The 16,142-nt window shown below is 41.5% G+C and overlaps 1 protein-coding gene across 1 annotated transcript; it reads left to right on the forward strand.

The window, feature by feature from the left end:
- The first annotated feature begins 1,743 nt into the window (after window positions 1–1,743).
- On the forward strand, window positions 1,744–16,062 carry apcdd1l (adenomatosis polyposis coli down-regulated 1-like). Its single transcript, XM_061786193.1, has 4 exons — window positions 1,744–2,068; window positions 12,181–12,352; window positions 13,592–14,111; window positions 14,195–16,062. Exons 1-4 carry the CDS (start codon window positions 2,014–2,016, stop codon window positions 14,966–14,968), a joined length of 1,521 nt encoding a protein of 506 aa, XP_061642177.1. The 5' UTR covers window positions 1,744–2,013; the 3' UTR covers window positions 14,969–16,062.
- Window positions 16,063–16,142: the final 80 nt, after the last annotated feature.

Consider the following 16,142-nt stretch of genomic DNA (forward strand, 5'->3'; position numbering starts at 1 on the left):
ATTCTTTACATTCTTTTTAATGATGTTACCAATGTATATTATTATAGAATACTATACCGAAATGTGCTGTTTTTCTTATTAAAAATGCATAATATTTTTGGGCCACGTTTAAGCGGGGCTGGAACAGATTAACAGCATTTCCATTCATTTCAGTGGGGAAAGATAATTTGATATATGACTGTTTGGAGTAAGCGTGGTCAGGGCAACAGTTTTCCGTTAAAGGAAAAAATGGCAAATAGATTTTGGGGTTCTAGTTTTTTTGTTTTAAATATCATTGCTGGCCATGTCACACATTATTTTTAGTATATGCCTTTGGACCAACCTGCTTTATTGAACGCGTTCCCCTCGTGATAAAAAGCATATTTTTATTTTCACTGTGTATTGATATGTTACTATATGTGGAAAATGGTAAAGATAGCCACCTCTCAGATTTCTGTCTCCGCGGTGTTAATGGGCGACCAATTACCTCGCCGGCCGCATTAAGACAACACACGAAAACAAATTGAACAGCAACGTCTTGTTCCAGAATTTCGCCGACGCGCCCAGTGAGCCGCAGACCTCATCGTCAACACTTTTCTCTGCAGGAAGAGCGCTCCAATGTAAACTGCGGATTCTGGCGAAACTGGGACATTTGGACATGTCCAAGCCCAGAACGCCTACTCTGGATCTGAACATGTTTTGTGTGTGTGTGTGTGTGTGCGTGTGTTTTAAATAGCTCAGGTTGGTCACACTGATTTTTCCATGTTGTTTCTTTCTTTTTTCTTTTTTTTTTAACGAGAAAGAAACCATATTTGTTGATTTTAGAATGGACCCCACACGCTTAGAAACACGATTGCTCTAAGTTATTCAAGAATGTAATTGCATACATTAATATACACAACAATAAAATAAATACTAAAAAAAACAAAAAATAAACATCAAGAACACACTAAACTCAAAAAGTGCAAAAACAATAAAAATACATGAAATATCTCCAGAAAACTCACAAAATACATTAACAAAAAATAAGTTAAAAATCACAGAGCTCAACAAAAATGTATCTCAAATTAAAAATATATCTAACTTTGAAATATTTCAATATATAGATTGTTGCTAAACTGAAAACAGCAATTTATTTCCTAAGAAGTTATGCATTAGGTACATTAGTTTTTATATTAAAAACGTAGGGACTAGAATTTGTATAAAAACACACAAATCAAATACAAACAGTATATTGCTGAGGAAGGGTTTTGCGGCTTGGTGTCGAAGTACTGCCTCCGCGAGCGAAAATACAATACATACTTTTACTGTCTCACTTTCTCAGAAGGTACGCGGTGAGCAGCGGCTCATTTGCATGAGATAGGAGCGCCCCCTCAAAACGGGCTAATTTCAGCCAAGCTAGAAAAAGGGAGTAAAAAAAAAATATATATATAATTTTCAAACCTCACGGTATTTTGACAAAAGCATGTCACAGATGAGTTATTAAGACATATGGGAAGTGTTTGAAATAGTGGGGGGGGGGACTGCATGTCTCCTTTAACACTGTAAGTTTAAAAAAAAAAAAAGTCTCCAATGCCGCTTTAGCACCTAAACGCTCCCTCGAGCTTTTCATTTAGGAAGTTGAAAGCACACACAACAGACACACACACTAAAAGCTCGTCTATCTGCTTCTCTCCCTCTCTCTCTTTCTCACCCTCAAATCCACACACACCCTCCCGCCCTCGCATTATACTCCTCCTCACACACACACACACACACACACTTGCTACACATGCATCCAGTGGAAGCCTGCCACTGTGTCCTGCACACCCGCGAGGAGAGTGTGGAGATGCTGCATGTCCACTGACCATTTTCCCACCCGAGCATGGAAGCCAACAAGTGGACATAAAAGAAGCAGCAGCAGCTTGTGTAGGATTACAGGACTTTCTTCACGCGTGTTAGTGTCATGGTGACAGGTCACAGGATTGTCTGCTGCTGACAGGAGCTTCTCGAGTTCCGGGATCTAAAAGAGTTGCGCGTTGAAAGGCACGAATCATGTCAAAGGGGCGCTTGGCTCACGCGCTCAGGGGGGTCTGCTTCATTTGGCAAGGTGAGTGCACGCGAGGGTGGGGGGGGGTCGGGGTTGGGGGGCCTACTTGTAGCATCTTTTCACAACCCAAAAGGTCGGTGTTTCCCAACCCTTACTGAACCAAGGCACATATCTCACGTTGGAAAAATCTCACGGCAACCAAACAAAATTCACAAAAAGTATATACGGTGGAATAACGACGATGTAAACATTCACTCACGACTTACATCTGGACCCGTTTAGCGGGACACAAAGATATTACTCTGTTGTCTGAATGGCAACGGTTCATGGAAACAAGTTAATTGCACCTTCAGCCATCTCGTGGAAGAACATTGAACTGTTATGCCTGGACGAGATCAATGAATAAAGATGCAGTAATACTGTTAAGGTAAGCTCCCTCTATTCCCAGGAATAGTGACGGAATACTGCCATGAATCACACACACGCACACACAAAAGCTTATAATTGCCTATTAATAGTTAAAAATAACTGTAAAAAATACCCAAAACACTTTGCTATTATTTCCACCTAATGTTACATTACCCTTAAAAATAAATGCCTCACAGACGCTCCTTTTTCAGTACAACAAAAACATACAAACACAATTAAGACAGGCTAAGCTTAACTTCTTCCCAATACAAAAAAATAGTCAACATACTTGCTTGACACCAATTACTACTTTCCTATTAGGTAGTGATTTGGTACCATCTTGTGGCATCTTAATACAGAAAGAGCACAAAAACCAGCAAATAGGTGAGTTTATTCCGCAAATAACTGAGGATATTCAGCCATTCACTGTGCGGCTCCTTCTGGAATGCATGCGTTGGCCACCGGGGGGCAGAATAATACATGCATAAAGCCATACACGAAGAAGAGTTTCACAACTACCGGTGAGTAGCAGAAATGTTAGTCGTTTTTGCAAAGGATAAAGAATATATTCCTCTGAGTCTTGACATATCCTCTGTCTACATGTGTTGTTGCAGCACATTTTCAAATATCTGTCGCTTCTTAATAAACTTCTTAATAATAGCATCAATAACATCAATGGTAGTCAGGTCCCCAAACTTGGCGAGGATTATGTCACACACAGCCACTCACATCATTTCCTTCTGATTAACACAAGGAAGCGATTAAGCAATCTGTCAGCATTCAAACGCCCCCCCCCTCCCCGTCTAATAATAACACAAGCCGGCACTGGTGAATGGTCGCTCTGTCTTCAAAGGACGAGGAGGAGGAGGAGGAGGAGGCTGCTGCTGCTTCTTCTTCTTCTCCGGCCGCTGCTGTCGAACAATGGCTGCCTCGGAGCAGGCGAGCGTGGCCCTGGAACTAATGTTGCTATTATGTTAATGGTTGGAATAACAGGAGGCGGACGTAATGGAGCCTCCTTCCTCTCCCCCACATCAGGGCTGGTTAAGGGTGACGGCTCACAGGCGGATAGGAGGAGACATCTGCCCAGGTGCACTCATCAGCCCCCCCAAAAAGACCACCCCCCTCAGCCCCTGTGATGGCTGGCAGTGTTTTCTTTTGGGGCTGGACATGTATCATGAAGGAGACAAGCGAGGTCGAGCCAGTGAACCTCCACAGACGCTCAGAAAAGAGGAAAAGTTGGTCCATTTTTTTTGTTTTTTTTTAACTGGAGGGAGAGTTTGTAAAAGGACAAAAAAAAATAGTATACAACGTGATAAACTGCACATGATTCATTCAAAAATACTCACTAATTAAATCAAAAAGTTAGGGCGCAGGCTTGGGCCACTTGTTGCTAGGCAGAATCAAAGGCTCGGTTCAGAATTAACCAATCCCATTCAAACTCAAATCAAATGGGAGTCAGAAAACACCTGCCAAGAACTACTTCAAGTGGTTCTGATTAACTCCAAATAAAGTTCAGGTGTTCTAGTAGGCTTTTCCTGACATTTTAGGGATACTTGTTACATTTTTTCATGAAAAAAAGTCAAGAGGATTCAGCACGTCTTGGCCACGTTTCGATAAAATCTTAACTAACTACCAGGCACAGGAACATAATGAACAATAACCCAAGGATTCTTTTTCCTCATCAAGTCCGTTTATAAATCAGACATAAAATTCATGATTCATTCAAAAATGTCACAATTGTAGGAAGCAAGCAGGCGCAGACAAACAGAACTGTTCAGATACCTTTGCTATGGCACGTCTCGGCCACTGGTTGCTAGGCAGAATTCATCGGCCTCAACCATAATTCCCCCACAAATCAATAAGAGTGGTGAAAAAACAATCCGCATTATTTGACTCGAATCAGAACAAATCTTAGAATATCATACTACTAACTTTATTCTGACAAGCGCTGCAACTGCTGCCGCATTGCATTTACTTAAAAAAAATAATAAATATTTTTTAGACTGTGTTTATGGCCAATAGCATTTTTTTACTTACTGCACGTAGTTTCTGCGCATGTGGTTCGTTCTTGCAATTGATCATGGATCAAGGACGGAAATAACGAGATGAAGATCTCCGCGGAAGGAGGTCCCCGACAGCCGAGCCCGAGGAGCTGCACAGATGTTTATGCGCCACAACCGAAGCCGGAGGGGAGCCATCGTCAAGGGGAACGCGACAGAATGAATGCAAGCGCATGACAGATGAAGAAAGCTAGCCGACTAGCAAGGCAGCTAGCTAGGTAGAGAGAAAGAAGTTGGTCCCAGGCAGCGGTAATTTACGGCACTGACAAGCGCATCACCAAACAACCTTTGGCCACGGTACGGCGAAGGATCCCGATTAAAGCAAGAAAAAAAAAAAGCCAAACGTGCCAGCATACTCTTTTTCTGGTTCAATAGTTTGCAAAATAATAACATTGGAATGTTCATTTGTTGGACTATCACGTCTTTATTTCGGAATAGTCCAAGGAGTAACGACACAACTTCAGTTACAGCCATAGTGTATCGTAAATGGTTTCCATCTAATGCGGCGATTCTCAAAGTGTGGCGCAAGTATCACTCGTGGAATGCTGGCAGCCTCTTGTGGTACACGAAAGAATCACTGAATTAAATACAAATCAAATTTACGATTTTCTAAGTACAGTCAGTTGTCGTTAACTTAAGTACAATACATTTGCATGAACTCTTTAGCTGTTTCATTCAAATTTTCATTTAAGAACAATTTTTCATGAACTTTTAGGCGCAATCAATTTTTCATCGAATCATCAATTTTCGGATATTTAAGTGCATTGTTCATGTTCAAACTCGTCAACGATCCCTTGCAATAAGAAATATACTTTTGAGCAATAAAACATCTTGGAGTGCTAAGTATTTTTTATGGGCAGCACTTGGTGTAAAACGTTTGAGAACCACTGGCCTATTGTATGGATTTTCTCATTACCGCTGCATCTTGATATGTAATGGTACAAAGAGACTTTAGGAGATGCAATTTGTTGTATGAAAACGGGGACCATCGTAAACATTCCTCTTTTCCTTACAACAGTTCAGCTCCAGCTTGTACATTGCGACCAAAAGTGATAGTTCTGTAGTCCGCTGAGAACAAAACGGACACGCTGAGTTGCAATCTTCTTCAGTTGTTTGCTGGCCTGGAGGGGCTAATTACACACCATTGCCCAAGTTCCATGTCGACACAAACAGGACTATTTTTAGCTTTTTGGACTCTTATCCCCATGCAAATTGTGTTCGTTGACTTCTTGCAAAACTGTACGATGTGAAAATGACTTTTTATAATGGTGTCACTTAACTCCTTTCATTAGTTAATGAGATGGATTACGCAAAAACATGAAAACATCACAACAGAACTCGATAGAACAGTGTCAAGTATGTTTTGGTAACATTACAGTCCACTTGCATCGAGGCCGAGTCAGGAAAGTCGCTCACCAGGTGGCTCCCAAATTTTAACACACATTAGCGCCAACTACAGGACTGGGGTGGAATAGCAAAGCCCTTTACATAAAGTTGTAATGTTATTGTACCTCCAAAAAGTTGGAGAAAAAAAAATAAAAAACTTTATTCTCGCAGGATTATGACTGCATAATTCTGCAAGAATAAAGTTTTGTTATTTTTTTTTTTTAAATGGTCAGAAAATTTTTAAAATATTATTAGGAGAGTGAAATCTTTTCAAGGGCATAATACAGGTACAATATTTTTTTAAGAATAAAATTTGCATTATTCTGAGGAAAAAGTCAGAATCTAAAAAGGACAAAGTTGTATTATTTTCAGGGGGAAAAAGTTAGAAATCATTACAGAATAAAGTATATATAGATGGAGAGATCAGGTTGTATTCTTACGAGGATAAAGTTGTTTTTCAGAAAAGAGATATGAGCAAAAATTTATAAAGAGTCTCGTGGTTGCTTGGCTAGTTTTCGTTATGTTTTGGTAAGTTCGTGTTTAGCTGCAATATTGACTATTATCACACACACGTAATTCTACGTTATTGTGCCTCTTACAAAAACAACACTCGTGGTTCTTCGACTAGGCTAGAATATCTTTTTATTTGGTGATTCTAGATTATTTGCCATGGTCTTGACAACCTATGAATATGAATTTCATGAGGGCAGACATTATTGGGGGCTTTTACAAAGCCTTGGCCCCTTTGAAGTCTGGTGGCCACGTGCGAACAGGAGCCAGAGTTTGGCGTCCGGCGGGCAAAGCCGCGTAGATCTCTTGCATAAATAAACCAGGCCTTGGGATTCAACGGCTCAAAGCGTGATGAAAAGACAAAAAGCGGCCGTCCGCGTGGCCTCCCCGCGGACACTTGACACAAGTTAGAATAACAACGGCGAGCGGCGGTGCTTTGAAGAGATCAACTTGACCTCGGCCTCACTTACATAAATGAGGAAGAAGAAACAATGGCCACCGTTTGGATTACAAGTCCTTTGTGTCTAGTCTGTTTTGTATTTTAGACGTTTAGATCCCGTTGGCGCATTGCAGTGATAATACAAACTCCAAGTTTGATGGTAGGCGTGTTCTTTTTGTATTTTTTTTTGTTATTCCTCCCGAACATGATGCTTTTATGTACGATAAACAGGCTTTGATTTATTTGGAGGAGGATGTGGAAGTTGTGGCGGTGCACCAACTCTGGGTAAGACCTTTCAGCGAAGCTAATGTTATGTTACGTTTTATAACCAATGTTCTCATTAGTTTAGCCTTGAGATTGAGCCCAACCTGGAAAAAAAATAAATTTTACAAATATTTGTTAGTTATTTGCATTTTGTTTAATTTAAAAATAAATGGCTCACATTTATTGTTATACACTTTAAAAAAGTGTTTTTCCCTCATTGCATTAGTTGTTTCCCCTGGGGAAAAAAATAGGTTTTTAAATTTTTATGGAATTTTATTTTTTATAATAAAAAACATCTCCCAAAAATACTACATTTTTCTCAAACTTTTCCTTAATTTACGAGTTATCCCTGAAAAAATGTTGAAAATAATAAACCAAGAAATGATTTGTATTTTTAAAAAATATTTAAAAAAAATATTTATCTTGAAAATAATTAAATTCAATTGATTTTCATTCGATGAGTAACGTTTAATACTCTTGGAAATCTGATCTCGCCAGCCATCATCTCAAAAGTGGTCTTTTTATGTGTTACTATATTAACCCAAAAAGTATTTTCTGTATAAAATTATGGCGAAAAAGGGCTAATCGTGAACTGGTAAAAGTAGTCATCCACAATAACAAAATGGATAACAACAAACAGTACTAAGGCGTCATTTTATCTTTAATTTAGATAGTAACTTTAAGAAACGCCCTTGTTTGTACACTATGTACAAGAAGATCTTGTCGAGAAAGGGCATCCGTGTACACAGAAAGTCATGCATCACCATGAATTATGGATTACAGCGTCAAGATAAGAGATAATGTAGTGAATAAACCCCCCCAGAAGACGTTCATGTCACTGCATGGGGGTCACAAGATGATTGTGACAAATGCAAGATAAGCAATGAGGAGCAAAATGCTGCTTTTGTTGCTTTTGGCTGGCGCGCTGTGAGAAACAAATCAGCAGACACCACACACACACACACACACACACACACACAAATTGGAAAATGCCAATCTGGAGGACACACACGAACACACGTAGACAGACACATGGTAATACACTTTCTTTATATGTACACACACACACCCACATAGCCAAACAGCGCACACACTCTCGGACACACACACAAATGTACACAAACAGACAGACACACACACACACAGCATCTTGTCCGACTGACAGACACGCAAAGTCAAACAAACAATAAAAGCAAGGCTGTGATATCTACGCAGAGGCAATGAGACGTAAACATGTTAGCTAGCGTGTCATCGGAGGAACATTTCAAGGCTTTTGTCTGCGAGTTTTGACTTCAAGATCGACGACACAGGAAACAGATGTGGCTAAATTCCAGCGTGCCCTCGAAGCATCCCTTTGAGGAAAAAGAGAACAAAAGTCCCCAATGTTTTTTTGCGCTACGGACTGGTTTGGCGTCGAGATATTTTGACGGATCGGCATATAAACAAAATGATTAAAAACACATCATCTTTTTTGTCTTTCAAAAAGTCTAATCTTTTAATGCCATTTGGGCGCTTGGGATCCATGTGTCGAACCAGTTTTGATGGTTTCATTCCCTCGTTTGTGAGCCTGTCGCCAAATTTTACGCAGAGCGGGTTTGGCGTGTGAGTCAACTAGCAATAAATACATACCTTAATTAAGACTGCTGATATTGTCTTGTAAATGCAGCTGTCTCATTACTTGGCCTGTTCCTCTTTTTTTTTTTTAACTAATTTTTGATAGCTGGTGGGCTTACTTTTCCTGTATCACGTGATGAGATGAGCATTTTGACATAGGTGCAGGTAGATGTAACAATATATATATATATTTATTTTTTTTTGGGGTGAAAAATACTACCTTCTTTTAAAAAAAAGAACCTGTTTTCTAAAAAAAAAAAGACTGAAGCAATACAACTCTCTTCCTTAAAACCTTATTCTTAAACTTTTTTTTTCAAAAATCATCAGGCAACGCCTTTTTTTGGTGCCAAAACCTCTGAACTTCAGCAGGAAAGAGTTATTTATTATTGATTTAAGAGACCCGTCAGTGAGGGGAACTGATTGCCGAATGAAGCACGGGAGACAAGGAGGTGCATGTGAAGAGGAGCATACCGGAGTACAAATGCAAATCAAATCTAATGCTGTTTGACTGGCTGAGTAGGAAATGAACTGAAAAAGTCGTCCTCATTTCCTCCAAATCGAATAGTTGCATATTGCCCATTACGGCGGCATCTCACTTGTGGTTGACCGAGGCTCGTTTTGTAGAGTAATACTTCAAACCTCTCAATGAACAATTTTGTTTTACTAAGCTCCGTTTTTACAAGTTTCCTTCTTTCTTAGTTTCTTGTAAATGCAACCGTATGCAGCACCAGATTAAGATCCAAGAGAAGAAATGACACGTGACCTCGGGAAACACTCGACACAACTCCATGCTTTTGGCACAAACACGCCTAAATATAGCAAAGCACCACATGACGACACATCACTTTTTTTTAAGCCACTCTTTCATTCACTACTGCGATGATGATGGATAACACAAAACAGACCTGCCAGATGACTTTGAAAGAATAGTGACTTTATTTTCATTTTGGTAGTCTTTGCGGCAGATCAGCTTCGATTAGAAGTTGCTGCAACAAGTCTTTTTATTCCACAAGAATTAATTACAAATAATGCAATGTAATTAGATGTTTATATTTTGCATTTAATAAATTAATAGGTCCATAGAACACTTGAGTGTTTGCATATTATGCGAAACTACGACACACTGAGTACAGATGGATTTGTATCAGAAATTAATTGTATTTTGTTGGGGAAATGTGAAAAAGAAGACGTATTTCCTGGACAATTACAATTTCATTCTTGAAAGATTACAATTTTGTTCACATAAGATTCCATACATTTTATTAAAAAACAAACAATTCATTTTTCCTCTCAAAAATGAATTTCCCCTTCCCAGAGTATTTTTCTTGGAAAAAAAAGTTTCCTAATAGGACGGCAAATATTTTTTTGTTTTTCTCTTTTTTTTCCTCTCAAAATGACCTTTTTCAACTTCTACAACCCAAATTCCAATGAAGTTGGGACGTTGTGTTAAACAAATAAAAACAGAATACAATGATTTGCAAATCATGTTCAACCTATATTTAATTGAATATACTACAAAGACAATATATTTAATGTTCAAACTGATCAACTTGATTGTTTTAGCATATAATCATGAACTTAGAATTTTATGGCTGCAACACGTTCCCAAAAAGCTGGGACAGGGTCATGTTTAACACTGTGTTACATCACCTTTTCTTTTAACAACATTCAATAAACGTTTGGGAACTGAGGACACGAATTGTTGAAGCTTTGTAGGTGGAATTCTTTCCCATTCTTGCTCGATGTACAACTTCAGCTGTTCAACAGTCTGGGGTCTCCGTTGTCGTATTTTATGCTTTATAATGCCCCACACATTTTCAATGGGAGACAGGTCTGGACTGCAGGCAGGCCAGTCTTGTTCCCATACTCTTTTACTACGAAGCCACGCTGTTGTAACACGTGCAGAATGTGGTTTGGCATTGTCTTGCTGAAATAAGCAGGGGCGTCCATAAAAAAAGATGTTGCTTGGATGGCAGCATATGTCTCTCCAAAACCTGTACCTTTCAGCATTAATGGTGCCTTCACAAATGTGTAAGTTACCCATGCCATTGGCGCTAACACAGCCCCGGAGGACACAACGTCCACAATTTCCAAAAACAATTTGAAATGTGGACTCGTCGGACCACAGAACACTTATCCACTTTGTATCAGTCCATCTTAGATGAGATGAATGACTGAGCAATTCAGGGAAGCTGAAACGCATGTTAATTGTTCCAAATGATCCTTGCTCCATGCTCCAAACGACCAGAAAATTAGGTGCAAATTGGGCAGTTAGATTTAGCATATTTTTGCTCATTAATAAATAGCCAAACAGCAGCAATAAAGATGACCAAAAAAAACAATCAGGAAAGTGAAAATGTTTTTTAAACCCATGCTCCACATCTCTCTACTAAGAAATCAGTTAAGTAGAAAAAGTAGCATACATTTTTGAAAACACATTGACAGGCACATAAATGAGTCTTCCAGGTTCAGCTTTCCAGTTGGAATTTTCCACACATTGTGTGTATAAGAGTGTTTGCATCAGCCTTGAAAAGAAAAATGCAAGTCAACATGATAAACGTTTCAATATTCCTTAATCCCGCCAGAGAGGAGGAAAAAAACAAAAAAAAAAACAAAGGAAGTCCACAATCCAATCCAAGTCTCATCCAAGGACTTTACGGTTGACACCTTGTCAACTCATCGCGGGTCAGAGTGCATCTAAAACCACGAGTGAGGAAAAGTGGGCATAAAGCTGTCACACAGTGATGACCCTCAGAATCTAAGAGAAAAAAAAATAAAAATCACGATTCTACGTGGAAAACAAGTGGTAGAGTCTGTGAGAACACGCTGCCAAGACTCTGCGGGTTCCTCTTGTTGCAAAACCACAAGGACGCAATCAGAAAATCCTTTTGTCTCCATCTCGTCTGCAACCCGATCTGCGCTTTAGGTCTCAAGACACACCTTTGAGCACGCAGAAGCCGAGAGTGCAGTTATGCAGCGAGATAAAGCAGATGTGCGCACAGTTAAACACAGTATCCAACGATCGCCGCTTTCATTGGGATTTAAGTCAATGTCAGTGTTTGGGGTGAAAAAACTAGGTACAGGAGCTTTCGGCTTATCACCACCCAGATGGTTTTCATTCTGGCCGGCTGCCGCTCTGTTTTCATCACCTGGATGACAAAGAGTTGTGCGTGGTATTGATGTTAACGTGCACACTTCAAGTGAACCCAAAAACAGGGACTGTGTTTTGCAGCTGTAAGGTCGATTGACGTGAACGAGCCACCACCTTGCAACTACTCCAAACTCACCACATGGAAAAGGAGAATAAACGTGCCCTCGCAGACCATTTTTGGGTTGTATTTGGGACCTCTAAAATATTTTCACCAGGTTACATACGCTCGCAAAAATGTACTCCAAGTTAACTATACCAGACTAAAAGGACTGCATTTTAATAGGAGAATAGCCAAATGCATCATGACTACAAATAATATGGTGTGCTTTCTACTTCCTAGTTGCATTGATGGCTGCGACGGGGAGTAAACTCTGGGAAGTGCCCACAACTTCCTCCAACCTCAGCAAAAGCCTGCAACAGCAGCCCCACTGCCACTACCGCCACCATCAAGACAGAGTGAGAATCACAGCAGAAATACCTCCAAAGTTGGACGGCACCTGGCTGTCAACGAGGTAAACGTTTGTCAAACACAGTGCAACCTCAGAGGGGAAAACACAGTAAATCACAATGGCTCCTCTCGATGTGGACGAGCAGTGGCTCTACTCTGAGATCCTCCCGGATGACCGAGCTTCTCACCCTCTCTCTATGGTCACAGCTCGTGACCATAGGTGAGGGTAGGAACGTAGCTCGACCGGTAAATTGAGAGCTTCACCTTTCGGCTTAGCTTCTTCTACACCACAACGGACCGATACAAAGTCTGCATCACTGCAGACGCTGTACCGATCCGCATGTCGATCTACCGTTCCATTCTTCCCTCACTCGTGAACAAGACCCCAAGACACTTGAACTCCTCCACTTGGTGCAGGATCTCATCCCTGATCCGGAGAGGGCACGCCACCCTTTTCCGACTGATAGCAAACAATAAATGAAAAAAACCCCACTAAGTACGGCGGTAACTGAGCGTTTCTTTTTGTGCTGAGTGAAAATGTATTCTCACGCCGCAGGGCAAACTAAGTTAACTGAACCTCAAAATGTCGAAACCCGATGAGCCCTTAACGTTCCAGGACTCTGCACCACTGGAATCCAAACTGAGTGGCGAGGGATATTTGCCTTTTCATTCTGGTTCTTGTCCAGTACAGAACTACCTAATCATCTTCTTCTTTCCCTTCAGGCTTAACGCTATTCAGGGGTTACCAAAGCTGATCACCATCTTCCATCTCTCCCTGTCCTCTTCATCTTCCCTCACTTCATCCATAAACCTCGTCTTTAGTCTTCCTCTTTGCCTCCTACCTGGCAGCTCCATTTCCAGGATCCTTCTACCGATTTATATACCGTCTCCCCCGTAACAGTACCAAATTGGTACATTCCCACTTCCCTCGACCTGCGGCGTTTCCAACACTCGCTCGTACCTCAAATTCTGGGTCGCAACACAAAGCAAAACAATTGACCATGCAAGGGCCCGGAACTACATAAACACTTGTACGTTGGAGCAGTTGTAAGTCATGAAATCTGGCTGTTTTTGTTAGTATTGTGCTATATTTTCCCCAACCATATCGGAGTTCTCTATTACAAGCCAACCTTCAATTTTGTAAATTCCTGGTTTGTTTCCATAAAACAAATCAACGTCAATTCGCATAGAAAGTTTCCCACACTGAAAATTCCCAGAATTTTGCCACCCTACTCTCAAAGAAAATAACTGAGCTAACTAATCAAGAGCCTTGAAATAACTTCTACACTTCTACTATTTTTAGATGTGAAGTTCGTCCAGGTCCAGAGTTCCTCACCCGATCCTACACATTCCACCCCACTCGTCACTTCCAGGCGCTACAGCACTACTACGGCGACAGCGGCTGCGAGAATCCTGTCTACTCCCTGGTGATCCGAGGCAAGCTCCGTCTTCAGCAGGCCTCCTGGATCACCCGCGGAGCCACTGAAGCCGACCACCACCTCAGCGGTGTGGTCATCGTTGTCCACAGCCTGGCAGCCAAGCAGAAGCTGGCCTCCAGGCTTCCCCCGTCCTGCGTGGGTCCGAACCTGTCTCGAATGGTGCCTGGGAAGCCGCTGAACCTTTACAATACCCGGGCGGGGAGGGGGTGCCTGGCTGCTATGGGTTTCTCCATGATGGAGCTGGATTTGGTTAGGGTGGAGACACAGCACCACATCCATGGGGAGAAAATCCAGGAGCTTTTCTTGGGGGACATACACACTGACTGGACTGAAAGAACTCACTACAGACCTACAGGGTACCAGCAGCCACTGCAGAGCGCCATGGTGAGTTTTAGTGTCAACTTTAAATGTTTTACGTAGGCCATCTAGTACTGCCCCACTAATTATTCTTCCATTGGTCCTTTCAGCATCACATCCATCCCTGTCCAGTGTGTGCCCTTGTGTACCGCTCTTCAGAACAACGGCCTCCACTTTTGCCACGGCAAACGCAACCCAGTATTTCCTTGGCCGGACGCTGGGTAAGCCAGCAGTGTGAAACCCGTCCCACCGTTCTCTTCCTTACTAGAGAGTTCCACTTTGATCCTGACCAGCACGCGTGGGAGGGGATCTACCGCCACTACTTGGACCCCCTCTGCTCACAGAGCACCTTCACCCTGAGAGCTTCAGGTCACTACGCTCAGGGAAACCCCTCAGTCAAGGTACCGGGAGCCACCGAGTTTGTCTTTAAGGTGACTGATGTGAGAGTGACAGCTGAAGACGAGTCCACGACAAAATTGTTGAACAGGACAAAATCGGGGAAGTGCGGGCAAGCCGGAGAGTGGAAGGTCGGAGTGGAGCAGGGCCTGAGCTCCACACATGGGTGCACAGTGCTCGGCATCAAACTGCCGCATAAGGAGTATGAGCTTTTCAAAGTTGACCAGGACCACAGGAGACAGCCGCTGTTATATGTTGGGGAGAGGCCGACGGATGGTTCCAGCCCGGACCGACAGACGAGGAGGGCCACTTCCTTTCAGGCTCCCTTGATGCTTTGCAGCGGCACAGAAACGCAGCCCCCCAGTCGCTACGGTTCAGGGTTCAACAGCAAACAAGTCCAGATGGGTACCAGCGGAACTGGGAGGCTGACACAGATCCTGTTGGTGGTCCTTGGATGTACTCTGTGCAGCTGGATTTGGATTTTTTAGGGACTTGGCACACTGGACATTGTTCTCCCTCATTACAAGACATTCAGGGGAGCTGAATACACAGTATAGTGGTACCTTGACTTGAGTTTTTTGCCGTCACTTGGTTGATTTTTTTATTTTTTTCCCCTTGGTGTTGTGAGACAACATTTTGTTTTGAGCGAGCTGCAGATGCACCACCCCTCGAGTGAAGTGAAAAAAAAAAGGAACAATTTAGGTACTGCCGAAGTACTTTCAGACATTTATTGAAAGGGACAAACAGTCAAGCCCACAAATACAAAATGAGAGCACTCACAAGGAGCTGCTGTAGGCCACAACTCATACACCTGACTCCAGCTCCTGACGTCAGTTGGCCACACCCCATAAAGGCACACATCCAACACACAAATACTACAGTAATTACACTTTATAAAACCAGTTTATTTTACATTATCTTTAATTCAATGTTCATACATTACGGTGCTATTTTACTTTATTAAAAACATGTAACAAACATGTTTTGGTGGCTGAAATGGATAAATGGCATTTCAAGGTCAAGGTACCACTGTGTGTATATCATTTTTATATCCGCTCCCTTTGTTGGACCGCTGATGGAGCCTTTATGTTCACATTTAGGATCTTAAGCTACAGTTCCAGTTCTACTTTCAACAAAGCTGCACATAAACCACTGATACCATCATTTATGTAGGAAAAAAATTGATTCTACCCTCATATTTTGTGGAAAACGCTGTTTTCATGTAAGGCCATGACAAATCAAGATGACTGTTGAAATGTGGGTGAGAAGAGAGCTCCTTTTGAGCCAGAATGCAGTAGAACTAATGCACTTTGTACACACCACTGTTTATACTGGAAAGAAAATCAGCCAACAAGCAGACATTTTGTAATCAGCTACCATCCTTATTGGTCCAAGTCCACGTAAGATGTTGCTCTTCTTTTAAAAGCCTTTAAGCTTTCAGTCTAAATGCATCCAACAACTATTTATTTTATCACCATATATATAGAGAGACTAAGTTTTTGAAAGACTTTTGTAAGATTTGTTTTTTTTGTAAGCACTACCAAAAGTCTTTTTTTTGCGCATTAAAAGCGGCGTTCCATAACCTGTGTGTTTGTGACTCTTCACATTTTGGAGCGACGTGCTGCTTTCATGATGTTCTGACCAATGAATACAGGGGGTTGG

This window comes from Phyllopteryx taeniolatus, chromosome 9 (genome assembly GCF_024500385.1).
Source record: "Phyllopteryx taeniolatus isolate TA_2022b chromosome 9, UOR_Ptae_1.2, whole genome shotgun sequence".
NCBI lineage: Eukaryota > Metazoa > Chordata > Actinopteri > Syngnathiformes > Syngnathidae > Phyllopteryx > Phyllopteryx taeniolatus.